Here is a 20,643-nt window from a genome sequence, read left to right on the forward strand (position 1 = left end):
ATTTTAGATATACCTGTGCATGCAGCTCTATCACACATCCATTACACACTCTACAGAATCTGCTGGTTTTAATTTTTATTAGCACAAGTGCCTTGTTCAATCAAAATTAAGTGGGTATTTGGAAGCATAATGTGAAGCATTACATTTAATGGTCTGTGTTCCTGCCTGGAGAAAGGCTGTCACATGCACCTTCTCTCTTCCCAAGACTCTGCAGTCTTTAGCTACACCTGAATTTTCCTGAGTTCATTGCTACTTCCTATCATCTATAAGCTGTAAAACTCCCAGCTACAACCCTTCAGGTGTGTGTTGCATCTTTTCAGAGGTATGGTCTCATTCTGCTGCACACCTGCCTGGCCTTGGGTAGTGGTATGTGGGGAGAGGGCAGGTTTGGGGTGCAGGTGGAGCTGTGCTGCTGGATCTGCTGATCCCAGCCCCAGGAGAGCTGCTGCCTGTATTCCCTTCTTATCGAGGTTCCCCTCCCTTGTTCAAAGGGGAGCTGGTGTCTGCCTGGGGCAATGCAAAACTGACTTTTCCTCAGTCCTAAGGTGAGTCTGCCAGTCCCTCTGGCGTTTGTGATGGTCAGGAGAGCTGGGACTCTCACCAAATTGCAAGTGCTGTTTTAACCAGTGTTCCTATGTCCTAGCCTGAGGCTCCTTGTGGCCATACCTTGCTCCTGGCTGATCCTTTGATTGCTGTGGTTTTGTGTTTCAAAAAAGTCCAAGGGAAAATTGACCCACAGAACTATGGGGTGTGAGTTCTTCACAGAGCAGGATTTCCCTGTGAAAATCTCAGTGTTGTCTTGGCTTACAGGTACTCACAAGAAACATCTTTGTGAGCTTTTCAGAGGGTCACAGAGCACAGCACAGCTTGCAGCATTTTGTTCTGAATTTCACCAGGAATTTACATGTCTTTTGTAAATTCTTGTACTGGCTGAAGTTGACACTGGGTTCTCCACCTGTTTTGTTTCACCTGTGTGATATAAAGCAACTGGAAACCAGCACAGCAGTTTGCATCAAGGCAGCCATGGAAAACAGCTGGAATACATTAATAACTCTGCTGGAGCAGGGTCTCATTCATCTTTCATACTGAACAGATGTTTGCTTTCATCAAAGTGGTGCTGTGCTGACCTTTGACATCAGCCTGTTTTGGAGGCTGGGAGGTTGGCAGAGTCTGAAGCCAAGTCAAGGTTTAATGGGAAGCAAGAAGTGGGCAAACACAGGAGCTGAGCTTGTTGGAAGCAAGATTTAATGGGCAATTCAGGCAAATTTCTAACAGCTGGTTTGATGAGATCAGGCTGCACCAGTTCCAACATCAAATAACTTGGAGCTTTGGAATGTTCATATTTTATCTTGTTGTCCTGCTAAATCTGAGATTCCCTGACTCTTCGATTTCTTTCCTTCTCCCTCCTTCCTTTCATTTTAAGTGAGGCTCTTGCTTATACTTTCTCTAGTCATTTAGCTATAAGTTTATTCCATCTCTCACACAGCTCCTGTGAATCCTCCTGACACAGTCTAGGATAAATCAGCCCGGGCTCATACATGGGCCATTGCATAAGAGATGGTTTGTGTGTCAGAGTCTAAAATCTACATATGTTTAGATCAGTCCTGAAGTGGAAACATCTGTATGTATTAATATATAATGGCTTTTACCACATGAATGAATAATCCAACTCCCACGATTTGGTATTTACTTTTTTTGAAACATTGCTACTTAGCTGAACACTGAGGGAGAATCACATTTGTGGGAATTAAGTCTTAGTAAGGTTTAGCAGAGCTTCGTGGATAAGCTGGAAACAAGTCTAAATGGGGTGCCAGAAATCTTTCTTTTAAAATAGTTAATGCTGTCTGGAGTTTCTTCCTTATTTTTTTCACTCCCACTGGCTTTTAAGCACTTTGCATCAAAATGCAGTGCAAATCTGGGATAAAGCACCTGATTTGCCACCTACTGCATTAAATGTCTTCCTTTATGATATCACCTTCCTGCAGCACCAGCTGTCTTTGCAGTGCTAAAATAGGTTCCCAAACCCTGGGGGCTGCACTGTGGGCTGGGGGCTCCAGCTGAGGCACACCCTATTGCTGACAAACCTGGCTGTGAGATGCCTTAGTGCACTGGCCCATGGGATGATGCAAAAAGCTGTTGGAGAGAAGTTTTACCTGAATCTATTTGCTCATTTCACACTTTGACCCCAGACTCATGCTTTTATTAAACATTACTGCACTGAAATGCACCTCTTCTGTTGCCTGATTTGCCAGTGGTTTTAATTTTGTTTTGTTTTGTTCTGCTGGTTTTGTTTTCCTGTGGTTTGCAAGGGTTTTCTTACTGCTTTTGGCACTGAGATTGATGCATACCACACATGGACCTGTATCAATCTTAGCCACCTCTTGAACTGGCACTGTAAATCTCCCAGATTTGATCCTTCATTTAATTTTATGTGCCTTTCCTGTGAGTCAGAGCAGGCTTGTAATTGGGAGCAGAGAGAGGGTGCTAACCTGGATATGTGGTAGGGCGACCTTCCTTGAAAAAGCCCTCCTGGACTTGCCCACCCCTTGTTATATCTTGCTGGTACAAGTGTTGCTTATGTCCAATTTATGAGATCACCAGGGAAGCAAGATGTGATTTGCTTTTCCAGAAGCAAAAAGAAGGGGCTTTTCCCAACTCATCTAAGGAGCTGTGTTTTCTAAAAGGTTTCCTTAAGCTTGGTTTACCTCTCTTCACTTGGTCTGCACATGGACTGCTGTAAGTTTAGAGGTGCTAAAATTTTGCATGTGCTCTTTGAGGCACATACTTTACTTTTGTAACAAGGACTCTTTAAAGTACCATAGAAGTAAAAGAAAAAAAAGACATTACAACTGTAGCTAAGTCCCTCTTTGTAAAGGATTATGAGGCTAAATGTTGGCACAATGTCTTTTTGCCACCTCATCTTCCCTGTCTGGTGAAGAATCAAGTGGTTTTTCCTTTGCTTTGTCTACTGCCTGCCACAAGAGATTTGCTCTTGACAATTTGCCTGCTGAATTGGGAAAAGTTATCTGTCTGTAGCAAAGCTCAGCATTAAAAACTGTTGTCTCAATCCCCTAATTTACAAACTCCAGGATATCCAATGATAGTTTTCATTACTCCTGCTTCTGTTTCAGAACTCATGCTCTGTCTTTTTACTTCCTATCCAGGTATATATTGGGAAGTGGGTATTCCAGTTTTCCTCTGTTTGAAATTAAACATCTTTTCACCATTAAAAAGTAGCTCAGGGAACCCTGTCAGTCATCGCTTTTTGTCTCTGCTGCAGTAATATTGATGTATCCTTCTGCTTCATTTAAGGTGGGATCTTCAGCTTTGAGCTGGTCAAAACTGCAGAAAAGATTTATTGTGGGCAAAAATTACCTTTTCACTGAACTGTGATATTTCTTTTCAGCCAATTTAATCCCAAATGGCACCTTCACCTGTTTTGTTTTGGGTTTTTCTGTAAGAGTGGGTTGTGACTGAGCCATTCAACATCTAGTCTCACTCCCTGCATAATACAGGTCAAAGAGCTTAGCTCCTGTGAACCATCCTCTGAATTGCCTAAGGGCTGCCAAATGCTTCTGAGAAAGATGTCCATCCATCATGCCAAGACACTCTGTAACACAATGTCGAGGTGGTTACTTCTTTGCATTCAGTGGAAGGAGAGGACATGTACATGTCCCAACATCTAGGATGCATCTATAGCTTCCCTTCTCAAATTCTGGCTCCCCAGCTTTGCACTGAAGAGTTCTGAGCTCTCCTGCAAGGCTCACACACCAGACCAGATTGCCTTCTTCCTTCTCTTCAGTACAGCCCTACCTTGTACTTCTTAAATTCCTTTGCTCCCTGTAAAGTTAACAGCCTCTTGATTTAACAGTTCTTTTGTAAGATCTTGGAGGATGAAAAACAACAAGTACCATTTTTAAAGCAATCATAATAAGGATCAAAGGAGAGTTTGTAAAAAGCAAAATAGGTGTAAGAATTTGCTATCACTATCACTGCAGCAAACTGATCTCCACTTCAGAAGATGGAAGTCCTGAATTCTCCCTGTTCTGTCACTCCCAAGCTGTAGCTTTGTGCTTCATGTTCCCACCCAGGCTGTGCATGAGGGTACCCAGCTCTTGGCACTGCCAATGGCCCTTGAGTCTTGTCTCCCTGGACCTCTGTAAGTCCAACCCCAGGATTAGGTAAGAGAGTAAAAACCCCAACAAGACACCAAGATGAAATATGTTTTAATATGGACATTGATAATGTTTTTGGCTTCAACTATTAATATATTAAAAAAATAAAGCTTTTGCCTGCTAAGGTGTAGCCTTTTGACAAGCTACCTTAGTTGGAAGGCAGTGGAAGGCAGCTTGGAGCCAAACCCTGTGCAGTGAAAACATTCATGATGGTTTTCATTAAAGCAAACCTCATTTTCCCTTTCTGACTAACTCCAGGGTTTTTAAAGAAGTAAGTAATAGTGGCCTCTAGACTTAGATGGCACCAAGTGATTTGAATGCTGAAGTCTAATAAACTGACAGTACTTAATTTCATTTGATTGAAAACCCACAATAGAGCTGTCTTTTATTATTTGATTTTACTCCACAGTCACTTAGCATGGTATTTGGAGCTTGAAAGAAGGTAAGTCCTCAGGGTTAGGATTTGGCAGGCTGTATTTCTTATCCACCTCCATATTTAAGAAAGAGTTTGGAAGCTTACATGGAGTTAATAGGGAGAATTGATTCCCTTGCCAGCTAGGATTGACTGCTGCCTGCTGCTTAGATTAATAAATCCAGTTGTATCTAGTGAGGCATTCTTCCTTGGGAATGATGTTAGACTTTATTGGTAATTTCTCACCATATTACAATTGCTAACTTGGATAATTTCCATGAAAGAGCAGTCTGAAAATGTATCTTATTCCTCTTGAATTTTTACTCTTGAAAGTTAGTTTCTTCAGATAACACAATCAATATATCAGCAATATTTCATCTTTCTTGCTTAGTGTTGGACTCTCCCCAGTACACTCTACGCTGCTTAATAAGAGAAATTGCCAAATTGACTGGAAAATGTAACTTTAATAACATCATTTCAGGCACTAGAACCATTGAGAAATAATAATCTCATGGAGTTGGTTTTTTGCACTATTCTTGTCTCTCGTGCACAGAATTAGTGTGGATGCTTTGTGTGCGTCTGTGTGTGCAAACGCCCTGCAAGGGGGTGAGGCACTGCAGGGCTTCCTCTGCCCCTGGGTCATCCACAAATATAAACTGACGAAGCTGTCTGAAAATGCCTGGGAGGATGAGAAGGATTGCAGGAAGGGAAGCCTCTCTCCATTTCTCTCTTTCTGTTTTTTAACACTAGAAATGCAAATCTTGCTGGGGACTGCTTAAGAAAAGTGAACAGGAGAGGGCTCAGTGAGTGAAGAGGGATCTTCTTGGTGTTGATGTTGTTAGAGCATTGTTAGGAAGAGATGGATAAAAGTGAAGATTCTTGCATTTTGTTTGGGAAAAGCTATTTGTGCTGAAGATCCAGCCTGTGAAATCCTTCAAGCAGCTCTTAATAAGCCTAAATTAATGCACAAGATCATATCCTCACCAGAATTAGGAAAGAGTCATCCCTGATACTTTTTAATGAAAGAAACAAAATCACTGGCTACTTCAGAAGAGCAACATAAGCTCCTCTGTGAACAGAAGAGCAAAGGAATGCTTCATTTCCAGCAGTTCTGCATCTACTATTCCCTGCTTTCCTCCCTACCATGCAGAGGAAAATGAGTGGTGGTGTTGTAGATCTCGTTTGCACAACAGCTCTTTGCTTTTCTGAGAGCAATAACTTTAGTCTTTTGTACTCAAAACACATTTTTATTGAAAGTTAGAAGATTATAAACCTCTTCCAGGCTGCTCTCTCTCTCTCCCCTCCAGGTTGATGGATATTGGCCACTGGATTCCAGAGGTAGAGAGGACAGCAGATGAACAGCATGGGAATTTAACTTTCATACAAAACCAGGAGAGACAAAAAAAGGAGCTGGTTTTATTATTATTATTATTATTATTATTATTATTATTATTATTATTATTATTATTATTTTTACTTTTGCGAGTATTTTGTCTTCCATCTCTCAGTACAGCTTGAGTGGAAATTAAGAACTGCTTCCAGGTTCTCTATCACAGAGTCCCTCGGATGTGCTGATTAGATAAAGTGACTCTGTGTTGGCTTCCAAAGCAATAATGAGAACAAACAAAGCATTGTAGGAAGGGCTCTGGTATAGAAAAGACATCAGTGTAATGGCAGGTTGATTGTAGACTCTTAAAATTGTGGGGTTTTTTCCTTTCTTCCTTTTTTCTTTCTTTTTTTTTTTTTTTTTTTTTCTTTTTTTGGAATGTAATATATTTAATGAAAACATGAGGAGCACCAGATGTTGGCACTGCAAGCTGAGTCCAGCATTCATTCTTATCAGATGGGACCTGGATCAGTCCTTGAGAGGTGTTTAATATCCTGTGAAAGTTGATATGAGTTAAACCTTACCAAAGCCTGGCTTTTCTGCAAAGCCAACTTAAATGGGTTTTGTGCACACAAAATTTGTTTAGTAAAAGCAGAAACTCTTCCCACATCTTCAAGTGAAGCAGGAATCTTTCATCAGTGTTATCTGCTACAGTCTTGCAGGGGGTAAGAAATATGTTCTTATATCCCTTGGAAGCCAACCTGCTTGGTAACAGAGGCATGTTCTGGCTCATATCTTGGTCCCATAAAGGCCACTGCTGTGCCTAAATAATTATCTATAGCATTTCAGTTGAAAATGATTGCTTGAAACAAATTATTCCTTTAAAAGTAATTTTGATTTCTTATTAAAAATAAAATTAAAAAAAAAAACAGAGAAGAACAAAGCATGGAGTTTCTCTTGAACAATAGGCTATTGTATTTTCCTAGAACTGATTTCTGTGAATACAGCAGCAGGTGTTATGAAATTGTACATGCCTGAGAAAGGTTGGTAGGTGAATGAATACAGAAGAAAAAAAGGAGAGATGTGGAGGGTGTGGGGAGACGAATTTCCTGCTGTGTCTATTGAGGAGAAGAAATTAAGAAGTACAGCTTCCTTTTGGAATACCTTTGAATTTTGGACAAGTTCTTCCTGGCTCAGAAGGCAGGAGCAGCAACTACACAAGTGGATGGAAGAGCTGGCCCAGCAGCCTCTGGTGGCACAAGAAGATGCAGTTGATGGAGCACATTCCCAGGCCAGGGCTGGGGACACAGCGTCATTGCAGTAGGGCTGGCACAGGGACTGGCAGCAGGTTGAGAACAATTTTTTTCCCCAGAATTATCTGGGAAAATGGGATAAAACTCAGTTGTTGTTTTTGGGGCAAGAGCCTTATTTCCAGCAAAGGTGGTTCTTGTACAGCATGACTGTTTTCCTGGGCTGTTCACTCAGAAATTTGTGATGAGAGAAGTTAAGAGGAAACTTCCTCAACTTCTCATTTGTCTCCTGAGTATGAGCTGGGAGGGGATTTGTTGCCAGTAAAGGGATAATTAAGAGGCTCTTCTTCACAAAAGGCAATCTCTGCAATTTTTACCAGATTTGTTGATACATGTATTTATGAAATTAGGGAGGAGCTGCTCTGTAAATAACTTGGTCTGTTCCAGCCTGAGCTCGCTGGTTAAGGGGAATTTTTTTTTTAATCTTCCTGGCACAAAGGAAGGGAAAAGCATGTCAAAATACTGCTTGACTTTAGATTAGTGCTGTGGGAGAGTCACATGGAAGGTGCCCTGGGCTGAGGGAAGGGGTAGAGCTGTGGTGGGCACTGGGTTTTTCACTGGCATTCTTCAAGCCCACCCCACCTTCTGAAGAATAAAAAGTGAGAAAATGCTGAGTCCTTTCAGGGTTGGGTTGGGATTTTTGTTTGTAGTATTTTTTGTTGTTGTTGTTGTTGTTTTTTTTAAATGCAGCAAGCTAAAATCAGTGTGATGAAAATGAAATTGTGGTACAGAATCCTAAAGCAAAAGTGACTTTCTGATTTCTTGTTTTAAGCATAGGAGCATGGACTATCTTGTCTAAGGATTTAGTGTATTTGTTGCTACATGCTTGGATTAGTTTTATGTAGGGCAGGATTATGCTTTAGCTCAACTTTTCCAGTATTCCAGGAAAAGCAGTCTAGAGATCACTGACAGAAGGTTTCTTGAGGTTCTATTTATTTATTTTCTTTAAGTTTAATGATACAGAGCCAAAGCACTGTATTTCTAGAGATGGGAAAGGACCTGAGCAGCTGTACTGATCATGGTGAACTCATGTACAGATTTTCCAAGGGCCTGAGGAGCTGTAGATTTAGATGGGCAGAAGAAAATTCAAGCCACCTGCTGAGGAAGGCTTGGGGAAGGTGGGATCCTTCATGTAAACAGCTCCTTGTCTGAAGCAAACAAGGGAGGAGCTCTTGCTCTGCAGTGAACTTTGTAATTAAGTAGTTTCAGGAAATCATGCAGTCTGTAACAGTATTCAATGGGCTTTTTGTTTTCCTGTCCTGGGCTCTCTGGATCTTCCTGTCTCCCATGTTAAAGGCTAAGTGCTTTGAAGATGGGAGGCCACCACTGTGCTGCTCTTGTGCAGAGCTGACACCGACACTGCTGTCCCCAGCCTGCTGTGGTGGTGCTGAAATAACCCAAACTGTCCTTGGGGAGCTGTGCTGGAGGGGCAGTTGGGTACAGCCTTGCTATCCAGCCCAAATCCATCACTGGTGCATGAGATGCCTCTGGCTGTGCTGCCATGTTGGAGTGCCAGCCTGGGGAGAGTGGGAAGGATTGTGTTATGTCCTTCTCTGATGATGGTCCAGCCCCTGGCCAGGCTGTAGTGGGGACTGAGTCATATGTGAGCTAAAAACCAATTTCAGATTCAGAATGGGTGTGCATGGATATACCACTTTCTCCTTCCCCTCCTTCTGGTAATAGATCAACTTTTTAAAGGTGATGAGATGCCTAAAGATGCAGCTAGATGATTACAGTCTGTTTTTGAAGTACATGTCTGCATCTTCAGGCACTCAGAGATCTTTAAAATCCCAGACACTGGAGGTTTGCTCCCAGAGCCACTGTTTGAATCATCACTGGTTGCCTGACCACGCTTGTGTACCCTCTGCTGCTCTTTGCCTGACTACAGATAAATGCCTCCCTTGACTTACAGAATTAACTCTCCTCAAAGTGGATCAAATTGAAATTAGTTTTAGTCATTTGGATTTCTGCTTCCAGCCCCATGCTTTTATTTTAGCAAAAAAATACCGGCTTGCCTTAGCGTGAACAGCTTTTGGTTCTTAATGCTGGTTTGGTATTCATTTCCCTAAACAAGGAATGCAATTACCCTGTAGCAAAATAACCGTCTCCAACTGTCTTTTTTCCATTAAACAAATGGGAGGTTTTACCTCTTGGTCTTCCCATAAGATTAATGCACTTTCTCTGCATGAACTGTCTTAAAGTGATCCAGGAATCTGAACAACTTGCAGACAGCAGCCTAATTGTCACAGAATCTGATTTAGCCAATGCTCATTTTCATTAAGAAGTGATCTCTGCTAATAATAGAGACTAATAGCTCTTCCAAATGAAAAAAACCCCAAACTTTCCTTTTCCCCCCCACAGGCAGGGATAATGAACTCCTAAATCAGTGCTCTTTCCAAGGAAGCCATTTCCCCCCCACATTTCAGCAGTTTGTCTTGGCAGCTAACTGATTTCAGGAGATCCTGGAGCCTGTGCTTGCAGGGGCAGTGGAGTCTGCCCTGAGTGTCCTTTATTCCTGTCCCCCAGCTGAAGCATGGAGATTTTTCCTGCTCCTTCATCTGTTTGGCTTGTTTTTGAAGGAATGAGATGGGGATTTTCTCTCATTTACTGTGACTGGACATGATACACTGTACACTGATGTGTATCACTGTTCTGCACTGCTTCTGCAGGGGAGGAGAGTTTAAAGCTCTGTGTGAAAGTGTAGGGACTCAGTTCTTCTCTCTCTGGTGTTATGTAAAGAGTAAAACCTGTTGTCAAAGACTTACAGGAACTTTGTATGTTGCCACAGATTCCCATGGGATCAGTATATGGAAAGTGTTGCAATCTAAGTTTTATTGAGGGTCTTTTGCACTTGGTGAGCTTTTCTGAAAGGTCTAGAGCTAACATTACTATCACTGCTTGAAAACCATCAATTACACAATCTTTTTTTGGAAGATTTCTGGCCCTCTTGGTGTGAGAGAAAAAGCTTGATAAATACAACTCTAATAGCTCCAGCATGGATTGCTTGCAAAAAGAACCTGCACAGGATTTAAAAAGAGACTTACTTTCCCAATTTTAAGGAGAAGGGAGATTTTCAGTGCTTGGGTTATTGCTGCAATTTTGGCCGACTGAGCAATCAGGCTTGTTAGCAGCCTCACCCCCAAACCAGTGCTGTGCTAGGCAGGAGAAATTACTGACAGCACAAAAAGGAGTTCCTTTATTTAAAAAAAAAAACCAATGTAACCCCTTGCACAAACAAAAAAGTTCATAAAAAGTGACTCCATTATTACCAGCTTGAGTGGCAGGGCAGGAAATTGGCTGCAAATGAACAAAGAGCCGTGCACACGGTGGGGATGCTCCTGCAAGCAAATGCCAGTTCCCATTTCAGCAGGCCGCGTGTGGCAGCCTCCTTTCCTGTTCAAACGTTTTAGTCAGATAATGAGGGGAAAAACCCAAACATTTTTCACATAATCAACTGAGTTTGGAAGGGAGGAGCAATAGGAGAAGGGTAGCTGTGGTGCTGATTATTTGCTGGCTGATGTGGCTGTCAGGAGCAGTGGCACAGGGTGGCGTTGCTGATTGCCGGCAGGGCCTGTAGCTCGGGTCACTGCTCTTGGCCACTTGGCTGCTGCTGGAAGCTGTTGTTAATGCACAGGCAACCTGCTTTCTTGCTCAAAGGGAAGCCAGGGCATGTTTGCCAACAGCTGTTGGGGTAGGGAGGGCAACCAGTAGCGAATTGGGGTTTCCTATCCACACTGATGGGGGTTGTGATGGGGAAATGGAGCGCAGAAGGGTGCTGGTGCCTCTCTGGTCTGGGGTGGTGTGTTTATGTGAAACAGATGGTTCTGTGTTTCAGTTTGCCAGCAGATTGTGGAGCTGGCTTTGAACCATCGTGCGTGGTTTCCCAGGAACGCAGGGATCCCATCCACAGCAGAACCTCACTGCCTTGAGCACGTTATCTGGGGGCAGAGCTGGTAGCAGTGCTCTCCCGTGGAGGGCAGCTGCATGCTGGGGTGGTCCTTGCCATCTGCAGTGGCCTGTGGCACCAAAGGCACACTGATTTTCCAGTGCCAGCAAAAAGTTCCAGCCCAGGGTGGCCCAGGGCATTTTGCAGGTGCCTTTTGCACAGTTACCTCCAGTGTTGAAAAAGGAGCTTTGTGCTGGGTTTCCTGAGCTTTTGGATTCCTCTTCCAATGTGCTGCAGCATTTGGGAAAGAAATAAATGTGATTGTAGCTGTTGGGAATGTGGGCAGGGAGCAGTTGGATTTGTCCTGCTGCTCCCCTGGGAATTGCCACCTTCCTTTATACACCCAAACCATCCCTGTTGTCTGACTCTACAGTTCTGCCAGGGATGAGGTGACAGAGAGAAGGTAAACCAGAATATTGGGGAAAACCTCCTGGTGAGAGAGAACCAGGATATTAGGAAAAACCTCCTGGTGAGAGACTAAGATTTGCACCATCTTTCTTTTGGCTATGGGAAAGTGGGCTGCCAACAAACTGAACATTGGGGTTGAGTCCACTCTGTACAGACCCTTGTCTTGAATGAGGCTGAATTAAAATTTTCGTTCACTTTGTATGGAGTGGAACAAAAACTTCTTTGTACCTTAATTGTAACTTATTTAAGGGCTGAGGGCAGGAATAAATGGATAAGGTTTTCAGTAACCTATATTTATACTATCATGTACAACTTCTAAATCTTCACAGCTACTAAAAAATTCAAGAATGTGGTTACTGAGAATGGGAGTTATTTGGTACTACATGGTTACTGGAAATTATTGATTGGAAAAGTGCCAGCTTTTTATGAAATGCCATAAAAATAGACATTTTAGATGGATGGAAATGAGATCTGTAAAAAGCATGCTACCTTCTCTGCAGAGAAACTCTGTGATAACACTGTAGCAGTCTTCCAATAGGACAATACAAAGATATTTAGATGCTTTATATTTTAGCTTATGCTGGATGGTGTATTTACAGTGTATAATGCTATTCTCTCTTCACTCTGACTTTTTTTTTCCTTTTAATCATATAAAAGAAGGTGCTCTCTATATTGTACAAAAGCTGGAACAGCAGCTGGAAAAGGTGACTCTGAAATAATGGGATCTATAAGAATAGGCAATTTCACTCAAGTATAGTGATTTAGTGCCCTGTTAGTGTCCTGATGTATGACTGCATTTCCAAACACCGTAAGTTTTTTCACAAGCATAATGACGGGCTTGAAACTTGTGATACGAATGCCCCAGCTTTCTCTATCCTCAGCTGTTCCACATAATTACAAGAGTAAGGGAATTCTGTTCTCTCCTAGCAGATTAGCTCCAAGAAGAATAAATCAGATAATGTTACTGCCTTCCCGTTTCCCTCTCTACAAGGTGAGAGTCCACATGGTGCAGTGCAAAGCTGGGGCTGGTAATGTTTTTTCTTGCCTGCAGTCTGTGATACAGATGGGATTCCAATTTTGGTGTCACCAGGACAACTCCTTAAAGTGTTCTGGTTCAGTTGCTTGTGGGTTTTGGTACTAATTTCAGCTTCTGTGTTTGCTCTGCTCACAGATGATGGCCCTTACTCAAAGGGAAGCAAGGACTCTGGTGGGATGGACGCAGCCCTGGTCTCCAGGAGGCAAAGCATCCCAGGTAAAGGAGGGGATCAGCTCCTGCTCCAAAACATTGGGGTATCCATTACAGTTTACCTGGATACCCCTAAAATGGGTAAAACCTCTCAAAATACTAATTTTGGTGCATCCATCAGCAAGGCTTTTGCTGGAAGACGGAAATGGATGGTGGTAACTGGTCTCAGTGAGTGGTGTGTTACTGGTACAATCCCTGTCTTGTGTGGGCCTGTTGACAGTAGTTACAGGGAGCTGGGAAAGGGCTTATTCCTGCACTGAACTGACACACAAAGAAGAAAACAGCAGCAAAGGAGAGAGGGAAGAAATGCTGCCATAGCTGAGCTCCTCAAGCAGGGAGGGAAACTGGCAAGCTTCAAATTTCCCACATCTGACTAAGTTTATTTTGATATTTAGTCAGTCACAGCAAATTTTTGTGTGAGATAAACCTTCCCATGCAGAAACACCCCGGGGGCTGAAGAGGAAGCGGAGAAATGGTAATTCATTTGCCTCTGCTGGCACTGGGCTTCACGTCCCAGCAGCACTCCAGCAGGTCTGGATGGGCTGCCTTGGACAACTCATCTTCTTTCTAGGAAAGCCAGGGACTTGGTTTTAACTTCTGGTTGCTAATGACCCGGTCACAGGGTTGGTTTAATGTGTTCTAGGTAATGGGGAGGAGGCAGGGCCCTTCTGCTATTGCTTCGTCATTCAGCACTTGTTCCAGAGGATATTCTGCATCACATCACTGCATCACACCACTGCAACACACCACTGTAGTGCAGCCCTGGTGGGGAAAGGCTCACAAGAGCCAGTGCATCCAGCAACCCCAGCTCAAGGCATCTCAATAGGGAGGGAAAAATTCAGGTGTGCTCTTCCTGCCCTGGGATGCAAAATCCAATCATATATGCGAGTAGAAGAAATCCAAATCTACTCATATGTGATGCTTAAAGACTATGTCTTGAAGGACCAGATCCTTCTTAACCAGCTCACTTTTACACTGTGTGGGTCTGTGACAGTGGCAGTAGATTTATAGAAGCATGGGTCAAAATTCCTTATGGCTGACCTTGATTGGTTGATGTCAGGGATCTGCCTTTTTTGGAGAAGTAATTTCTCCTTGAACCCTAACAATGGGTAATTGCACTCTGGGAGTTCTCATTTTAAACACTTATCAAGGATCAAAATTAAGCCTCGTTGAAAAGCCAATAATCTCCCCTTGTGGCACCATTTGTGTTGATCAGTCATGTCTGTAGTTGAGAGGAAATTTGCAGGATGGTGCTGGATGTTGTTCTTTCCAGCACGGTGGCGAGCTCTCCCAAGGTTCTGGCAGCCCTTGGGCTCCTGGGTTGGTAAATTGAAAATTAACTTACTGCAGTTGGCAAGGGATCAAAACTGAGTTTAAAGAGCAGAAGTATTATGGACCTGACATTTTTACAAGGAGCTGCCAGTGCCACATTAAATGGGTGCCCAGCAGTGCCTAAACGCCTGCCAGATTGGAGTTGGATTGCAAAGAGGTTCCCTACTTACATTAATCAAGTGCACAGATTATTCTTGGAAGTGCTTTACAAAACAGGTAGTGCATGGCAGGACTCTTAAGTGAGCTGCAATTTCTGGTGTCCTGGTGGCTTTGAACAGGAGCAAAGTGCTGGTGATGAGGCACCACAATGCCAATAGACCCTGTGTTTTGGATGGGTGGAGGAGGCCCTGCACCAGCATAGATCTTCTGTGTCAATATGCTCTCTAAGGGGCCCTGCCTTGCTCTGGAAGTCAGTGTGCAAGAGGTTTCAAATGCTTCCTCTCCAAACAGAGCATCTCATTTAAGCCTGGTAAGGTTTATTGTGTAAACAAGCACCTGGACCATTTGCAACATGGGGTTTTTGTCCACATCTGTGGGGCTGCTGTTTGTTGTGTGCTGCCAGTGCCAGTCACCACCTTCTCCTCACAGCATTGGAGAAAGGCACCCTGTGTGAGGGTGACTGGTTTCCTCCTGTAAAATCATGGAAGATTTCGGTATATTGGGATAGTGGAGGTGGATGGATAATGCTATAGACAAATTGTGTAAAAACTTCTGAGAGGAGGCTCTTACAAGGTGCGGATGTCGTCCTTATTTGCCACAGGGCTAGTCCCCCTTTGAGCAGAGTGTGAGTCTGTTGTATGCAGTATTGCAAAGCTGCCTTTTGCCAAGTCTTTTGGAGCTCTTGGTCTTTTCCTTAGTTCAGGACTGATTCTCCTGCTCAGTTACTGCCCTTTCCATGCCAAACCCAAAAGCTGGAATAATTTAGGAAACCTGTTTTTGTAAAACTCAGACATGATTTGTGATGGGATCAAAACTAGAACACGGTTGGGCTTATATGTAGATGCTGGACTGACAGGAGTGTTGTCTTGGACTAGAAGAGGTAAAATGTGCACTGCCTGCTGCACCCAGAGAATCAGTACTGGTGCAGCAGGTGCGGGGTGGGCGTCCCCTGGACCTGTAAACTGCTGTGAGGGAGTGAAGGTCATGCCTCCCCCTCCACCCCCCCGATGATGGCATGATCTCACCCCTCTCCACATTGTGTTCTGTATCTCCCAAATATGTTGATGTCCTATGATAATTTTTTTAATCATGGTATTTTAGGATCCGCTCTGTTTGGTCCATCCAGGCAGCTACCTGCAGGTCCACATCTCCTGGACCTGGCTGCAGGAGCATCCTCCTCCTGTGTAACTGTAACCACCTGACAGCTCTGTCAATGCCCTCCCCCCTCTAATATCAAACATAGTTCCTGAAGTGGTCTCCCTGGACCATTGCTGAGCTCCCATCACCCTGGTTTTGAATTTTTCTACTGCCTCCAGCACCTTGAAACACAAGGTTTTTGCTCTCTCATAAACCCATATTGCTCTGCCTTGTCATCCTTGGTCCTGCCAGACCTGCATGCAAACATTGCTGTGGCTCTTCCAGGACACACTTCTGTTTTACAACTTAACTTCAAATAAACAGAGGCTTTTCCTTCATGCTAGTTGTTCAAATCTAGTTTTCTGTAGGAAAAAGGGTGTCCTTGGGATTGAGGGAATGTGCCTTCCACTAGAGTTGTTTGTCTTTATTCTCAATCTTTCAGAGGAGTTCAGAGGGGTCACAATCGTGGAGCTGATTAAGAAAGAAGGAAGCACCCTTGGTTTAACCATTTCAGGTGGCACAGACAAAGATGGAAAGCCAAGAGTCTCCAATCTGAGGCCAGGGGGACTGGCTGCAAGGTGAGAAATGGAAATGGGGTGCAGAGAGCACAGCAGGAATGGAGAGGAATAGTTGCATGTTCCAGCTACTGAATGAATAGAGTTATAATTAAAGTAGTTGGCACCCAAGACCCTTTTTTCAAGTGCCCCAGAATGCAAAGTTGTTGCTTCAGGAAGTAGAACATGTTCTATTTTGAGTTATTTCCTATGCTCTGTGCAATTATGCTCTGAAATTTTTGTAGGGATATTTGTGGTTCTGTGAAATTAGGCAGCCTTGTCAGGAGAGCTGCATGGTACAATACATCTTGATCAAGCTAAGTGGTTTAATATTGTATCTGTTCTGAATACTGAGTGTATAAGTAACATTATTGGCTCAGAAAAGGAATGGGCAAAGAAAGGCTCCAAGAAGCAGGAAAAAGGAAAGAGTAATTGAACAATTTTGCAGAAAACAGGCAAAAAGAAAGATGTTTTCTCTCTCCCTGCTGGATTTTTTTCAGACAGCTCTTGGTGTGCTTTTCTTTGACTGATTGCTCTACATGAATAGGAACAGAGCAACAGCAGAGAGGTTGTGAATACGTACACTGCAATTGTTGCTGTATGTACAGATCTGAGCACTTGCCACCAAAAATGATAGATGGGTTCAATTTTAGCACTTCCCTCTGATAGCAGACACATGCAATCAGACAGCAGAGATCAGTCCAGCATTGCTGGCTTGTTCAGAAAGTCCTACAGTTACCAGCCAGCTGGAGACTTTGTGCTACCACTGCTTTTTATTTTATTTCTTTGCAGGAGTGACCAGCTGAACGTGGGGGATTACATCAAGTCGGTGAACGGCATTAACCTGACCAAGCTGCGGCACGACGAGATCATCAGCCTGCTGAAGAACGTGGGCGAGAGGGTGGTGCTGGAAGTCGAGTACGAGCTCCCTCCAGCCGGTGGGTGCCTCTCGGACAATGCTGCTCTCTCTTCTTGGCTGCTTTTTTGTCCTGGGGTGCAGATGGACTTGCTAGTACAGAGGTGCCGTGGCCAAGGCAGCGTCCAGGGGCCTTTTGCCGTTGCCCTCGTCTGCTCGCGCGGGCGGTGGAGGCTGCCGAGCTCCGTGCAGTCGGAGCAGAGCACTTTTTCCAGCACAGTGGGTGCCTGCTCATGCACACTGGCAGGGGATGGCTGATTAGGTCTGTCTTGCCTCGGAGTGACTCGACAGCACAGGCCAATCTGCCTCCTGATGCTGCTTCAGCTTCTCGTTTTCCCTTTTGGAATGTGGCTGCAAGAGGTTTAATTCAGTCTTAAACATGTATTGCCAGATGCCCTTTTCTGAACTGTGGCAAGTGCTGCTAGTCCTCAGGATTCTTTGAAGTGTTACATGTTTTTAGAAGGGAAACTGAAGCAATCTGCTTTCCAGCTAAGGGGCCCTGGCAGAAGATGGCAAGTCCAAGTCCAAATGTCCTGTCATGGGAGACTGTATTACTCTTGCCCCCATTTTTTTGATGATTGATGTTTCTGGTTAAAACAAATTCCTCGATACAGTTTCTCATCACAGTCTTTCCATTGTGAATACAATCCCCCCCAGTTATTACTCATTCATTTACCCAGATCAGTCAGACAATGCTTGGGCAGAAGAAATAGAACAACTAAAAATAAAATTACAGGAAAAACAAAACTAATGAAATCTAACATTTTGCCCCAGATAGGAAGATATTTTACATTTCAGAGCTTTGCTGTAGCTGCTGCCTTTAGACAAAAAGTACTGAATATAGAAATGACTGTATAAAGCCCAAAAGAATAAAATCTAATCTGGAATAGATGAATCTGTATCCATCGTTCCTCTCCTGCTGTAAATGTTAGTGAGCTTTTGCATACACCTCTGGTAGAGCCAGCTGTACCTCAACTCTTCCATGTTCTCATGCTCCCTAGAGATGACCACTCTTAACCTTTCTCATTGTGTTCCTTATTCTTTGTTATATTCCTCATGAGGAATCTGATAAACTGAACTTGCCAGCCAAGGAGTGGTGCCAGCTCAATCAATAGCAGCAATGCAAGATGTCCTCAGCTTTAAATGAGCAGGAAGAGCACACTGAGATAGTGACTTCTCTCCAGTGAGATTGTTGGGGCTGTTTATGAATGGTCCAAACAAAGAAGCACTGCAGAATACAGGGAATTGTCAATTATTGCCTGATTCCAATTCATTGTGGTTTTTTATCTGCTGTGAGTATTTGTTATCGCTGTGTATGCTCACCATCCCCCCACCTCTGTCTTTCCCTGGGCAAAGAGCAGAAATACAATGCAATTCAATAGTTTGTGTTTGTGGGTTTGACTTTTTCTTCCCACTCTGTAATTTCCTGCTTTGAAAGAAATCTTGCAGGTCCAAGTCTAGTTTTCAGGCTACTGTGTCCTATCATCTCTTTCTTCAATAAACCAAATCCTATGTTAACACTGGCTTAGGTTTCCCAGCTCCCACTGATCTTATGAGAGGCTGTTGCAGCACGTCATACTTCAATGCTTAGGGCAGAAATTGGATAGCTTCTGAACTCATTTGTGGATACTTTATACCCTTTTCTTGGTATTTGAGTATCACCCCTTGGCTGGGAGCCTTGCCCTGAGCATTCCCTTGTGGAGTATTTCTAGGCTGTTCCCCTGTTAGCTCTCTGTGCGCAGCAGTAGGAGCAAAGTGGGGACAATGTTTGGAGGTTTATTTGGCCTCACTGTAGCTGGTCCCCAGGGCTGTCTGCCTGCAGGCAGTACCATGCCTCCATTGCATGTCTTTTGGGTTAGCTTGAGGGCTGGGCTAAACTTAATTTGGCTGCAGGCTGCAAAACCTCAGGGTGCTTGGCAGGAAGGATGAGTGTGGTCAGTGAGGACAGTGAGGAGATTTGCTTTGAAACTCCCCTCCTGAGCCAAGGGAAATGGCAGTGTGGAAGTTCCTAGGGCACCCTTCATCTCCAAGTTCTTGGTCTTTTTTTCCCAGATTATTCCTGTGGCCATTCATTGCACTTGGTTTGAAAATTAGGAATTTTCAGAGTGGACCATGCTGAAATGTCATGTGCAGTACTGGGTGGAGAAGACTGGGAAACTGTCCGCTGCAGTAATGCAGTAAATAATTAACTAGTAGGGGACATCAAAAGATGGAAACCATTTCTTTCTTTTTCTCTTTACTTTGTACATTTTTTTATTTTGTACAAATAGTACTGTGTATTTAACATAAAAATATTGAATTGCCCCTAGGATCAGTTTAAAGGATTCACTTAATCTTTTTTAAAATCCAAAGTATGAGAGGTAAGGGAAAGAAACCAACTTTATGCATTGAGGATTTGGGGTTTTCATTTTCTTTAAGGTCAGCTAGTGACTTGATTCCTTATGCTGCTGCTGTTTTTTTTAATAAGTTTCTATCTGTGGCAGAAGCTTTTCAGAAAAACTGAATGCATTAAAGCCAGTTGATAAACGAGATGGTTTTACTTGAATGTCAGGGTATTAACCAAGACAAATTTGAGGAGAGATGCACAACACTGAGCTGCTGATATCACCCTAAAACCTGATGCTGGCTCTGATAAAGGTGCATGTGTCCGGGCTGGGCTGTTTTTGCTTCCGAGCAGGGAAAATAAAATATGGGTTTTGGGCTGGACTTTAATGTCAGTGTTATTCAGATGAGTTTTGATACTGTTTTGCACTGTGGTTGGAAGAGGTTTATCTGGGGTAACTGGGTCTTTCTCTCTTCCTTTTAGTGCCAGAAAGCAGTGCTGGCATCATTCCCAAGACCATTGAAGTGTCCCTCTACAAGGAAGGCAACAGCTTTGGCTTTGTGCTGAGAGGTTAGTAGCTTCTCTAGTGAAAAGCAGAAACAGAGGTGGAAAGTGGGAAAAGTAAGAAGGTGAATGACAAAAACCTCAGCTAAGCAGTCAGTGCATGTCCTGGCGAGGATCCCCCGCTGCCTCTAAGGACCGCCGGCTGCCTCATCTAGGGCAGTGATTTTGCTGGCAGGCTGTGTCAGCTGTTATGTGATAAATGTCTCTTTCTCAGCGCTCTCGCTCAGACTTTCAAATCTCCAGTGACTTACGGCTTTCCTGGTTTGATTGCAGGGGGAGCCCATGAAGACTGGCACAAGTCCAGGCCGCTGGTGCTCACCTACGTGAGGCCAGGGGGCCCTGCAGACAGGTACTGCTCGTGTCACACCTCCACATCTGCCTTCACAGGACACACAGCAGCTGTCCCCTGAATGTGCGCCCTCCCTGTCCTCCTTCTGGTGGCTTCTCATGCTGGTGGTGTGCAGTGCCAGTGGTGGTGTGGTGCCTGTGCTGTGAGGGGAGGTGGGCACGGTGCTCCTAGGCTGGCCCAGTGCAGATGTTGTAGTTAAAGGCAGAAACTGCTTCTGCAGAGGCAGACCCTTCATTAGCCCTTGAATCGCTGGTGCTGTGTTGGAAAGCAGGAGCCAGTCTATCTGCTCTCGTGCTGATAATTCAATACGATGGGCCTGGTACTATAAATAACCCAGACTATTGTCCAAGGAATGTTCTTCCATCCTACAGGATGAGAGTAATTGACTTCCTAATATGTGTGTGTATGTATATACACACACACATACGTATGTGTACACACACAAATAAAATATGTTTATATATTTACATATAGATAATATAGAT

At 43.7% G+C, this 20,643-nt stretch overlaps 1 protein-coding gene across 1 annotated transcript in view; it reads left to right on the forward strand.

Moving 5' to 3' along the window:
* GRIP2 (glutamate receptor interacting protein 2) overlaps positions 1 to 20,643 on the forward strand; it is an 81,063-nt gene that overhangs the window by 8,727 nt on the left and 51,693 nt on the right. Inside the window, exons 2-6 of the mRNA XM_041426076.1 lie at positions 12,750 to 12,830; positions 15,895 to 16,030; positions 16,799 to 16,944; positions 19,729 to 19,815; positions 20,083 to 20,158. Of these exons, the coding sequence (XP_041282010.1) occupies positions 12,750 to 12,830; positions 15,895 to 16,030; positions 16,799 to 16,944; positions 19,729 to 19,815; positions 20,083 to 20,158 (526 nt within the window). The remainder of the gene's footprint in view (positions 1 to 12,749; positions 12,831 to 15,894; positions 16,031 to 16,798; positions 16,945 to 19,728; positions 19,816 to 20,082; positions 20,159 to 20,643) is intronic.

This window comes from Onychostruthus taczanowskii, unplaced genomic scaffold (genome assembly GCF_017590055.1).
Source record: "Onychostruthus taczanowskii isolate IOZ18803 unplaced genomic scaffold, ASM1759005v1 scaffold9, whole genome shotgun sequence".
Lineage (NCBI taxonomy): Eukaryota > Metazoa > Chordata > Aves > Passeriformes > Passeridae > Onychostruthus > Onychostruthus taczanowskii.